The sequence below is a fragment of the Cyprinodon variegatus genome, unplaced genomic scaffold (assembly GCF_000732505.1).
Source record: "Cyprinodon variegatus isolate N-32 unplaced genomic scaffold, C_variegatus-1.0 Scaffold250, whole genome shotgun sequence".
Taxonomy (NCBI): domain Eukaryota; kingdom Metazoa; phylum Chordata; class Actinopteri; order Cyprinodontiformes; family Cyprinodontidae; genus Cyprinodon; species Cyprinodon variegatus.
In genome coordinates this window covers 149,932-152,357 of record NW_015150703.1, presented here as the reverse complement: position 1 = coordinate 152,357, position 2,426 = coordinate 149,932, and the positions used below count along the sequence as shown (strand labels likewise).

Sequence of the window (2,426 nt, the reverse complement as noted above, 5' to 3'; positions counted from 1 at the left end):
TGAACAGTAGGTAATAATTTCATATTTAAAGTACTTTCAGAAGTTTATTTTCTGAATATGATCTGACTTTTCCTTTAAGACACAAAGAGAAAAAACCAAACCAGTATAAACCAAAACCATCAATCATTCAGATTTTTCTTTATTTATGACTTTTCCATCACAAAGTCCAAAGACCTTAAAAACCCAACTGAGAGATTTGAAGGTTTATTTATTGAAAAATAATCTTGTGAGCTGCCCTGTGTGTTTGTCCTTCGTTCTCAGTGATGATCGCTGCGACGGATGCAGCCTCAGAGGTCTGAGAAATATCCGCCGCTGGAAGAAAGGATGGACAGCAGAGATAAGCTGGCTGTCCGTCATCCTCTGTCTGACTGCCGACTGGAGGGTGGATGCTGACCCGAGGTGGCCATCTCCATGACGACTCCATCATGGAGTGAATCCACACCCCCGTTATTACAGAGGTGAAGATTCAGAATAAATCAGTTGATGTTTTTTCACTGTGCAGATAATGTAAAGCTTTTTGTCTTCAGTCTGACCGCCGTCTGCAGCTGCTGCAGTCATCAGAATAAATTCATCAAACAGCAACTCTTTAAATTTATCCCACTTTGCTTCTTGTTAGACCTGTGTCTCATTATTATAGGCAGTCTCTGCAGAGCGCCACCTGTCCTCCAAGGAAGTCCCTGCAGGGGCAGAGGCGTCGGTATTTAGGAGAGTGACCCGCGCAGCTGAAGAGTAACGGCTCCCTCTGAAGACTGCACTCCCGCCGCATCACGGAAAAGGCTGGAAGGATGTGGTTGATCTCAGAGTCCACCACCTCGCACTGCACCTCCAACCTGAGGGGAAAAACAGCAATTATGGTTTAAACACAGGAGGAAACAAGAAATAAAAACCTGGAAAAATCCAATGAAACATTCAGCAAAGATTCAGAAACTATTTATTTAACGCTGCTTAATGAAACAAGTATTATTGCTATAAATCTATAAAGCTGAGAGTGAATGTTAGGAAGACAATCACAATACTGATAATATTAATAATATAGAAAGTTCATGTTTTTATACCATTGACCTGTTATTTGAGCTAAAATTATATTTAGAGAAAACGTTTAAAGCATGACAATTATTAAAATGGCTGATTTTCCTTTTTATGCATTTTCTGATAGCATATTTTAATCTAAATTACATTTAATGAAACCCATGTCATGTATACTGAATAATTCAAAACTACAGAGTCACACTTTCAATAGTATTATGCTGCGTTCACACCTACAGCAGCAGCAGCAGCAGGAGCAGCTGGTTTACATGCAGAGTCAATGGTTGATGCACATCAAGGTGCAGAAAAAGGTCCTGCAGCGTTTTAAACAGCTGACGCAGCACGTCGTTAGCGTCTGAGCATCAACCCAACATGCATCAGTTGAACCAGCGCCTGGATTTATGGGGCTTTGTATCAGCATGTGTTCCCATTATGCTACGTTCACACCTACAGCAGCAGCAGCAGCGGAAGTTTACATGCGAAGCCAAAGTTACAGAGGATGCTTGTGTTCCTGAAAGGGGAAAAAATGAATGAAAAGAGAAAAGAGAAAAAGAACCGGTTCACAGGATTTGTATTTTTCGTCTTGTTTAAAATGGGACCCCTGAGATTAATCTTTTTAAGTGCAGAATGTCACGTTAAAAAACGTTAACAAGTAACATTCATAATAGAAAAACTCAAATAGTTTATTTAAACAACAAAATAGATTGTAAAAAAAACCATTTAACTGCTCAAAAAGTAAAGCTTTTTTAAAGAGCTTCAGTCTTTTGGGAACTCGTCTGCCTGCACACTGCAAAAAACTGAAATCCAAGTAAGTTTATTTTCCTTAAAATAAAAGCGTTTTTTCTTGAATTAAGCAGTTAAGTGAGACACTTTGCCAACGGAATAAGACAATTTACATTTAAAATAAGAAAAAACAACTGCAGTCTCTTATTCAAAGTGCATATTATCTAATTATCTTATTTTAAGAGCAAAAATATTCCATTGGCAGATTATCTTCTTTACCTTCTCAAATTAAGGGTAAATACACTTAATTAAAGACATTTTTACTCATTTTTAGATTGTTTTTGCAGTGCAGCAGACCTGCTCTCTTTATGGTCGTCTGTTTAGCTGTGGGGGAGTCACTGAAAATCTCCCGGTCCTTTTTCACACCACAGTCTTCCTTTCTGTAGGACTGCTGGTATTTTACAGCGTGCTCCACCTTGCACAGCTCCGCTGAAGTTATTTTAGCATCCATGAAAAAAATCCCTCTGTGATGAGGTACCTGTTGCACGTTTATTACTTCTATGTTGATCTGTTCATGCCGTTCAAATCGCAGCTTTTCTTCGACTGCTAACGTCCACATCGCATCGACAAAGTGTGCAGAAGCCTTGGAATGATTCTGGACTACTTTTTGTTATAAA

At 38.9% G+C, this 2,426-nt stretch overlaps 1 protein-coding gene across 1 annotated transcript in view; it reads right to left on the bottom strand.

The window, feature by feature from the left end:
• Nucleotides 1-143: 143 nt before the first annotated feature.
• Nucleotides 144-2,426, bottom strand: part of LOC107089388 (alpha-1,6-mannosylglycoprotein 6-beta-N-acetylglucosaminyltransferase B-like) — a 132,436-nt gene continuing 130,153 nt past the window's right edge. Inside the window, exon 15 of the mRNA XM_015382144.1 lies at nt 144-830. Within this exon, the coding sequence (XP_015237630.1) occupies nt 632-830 (199 nt within the window). The 3' untranslated portion in view covers nt 144-631. The remainder of the gene's footprint in view (nt 831-2,426) is intronic.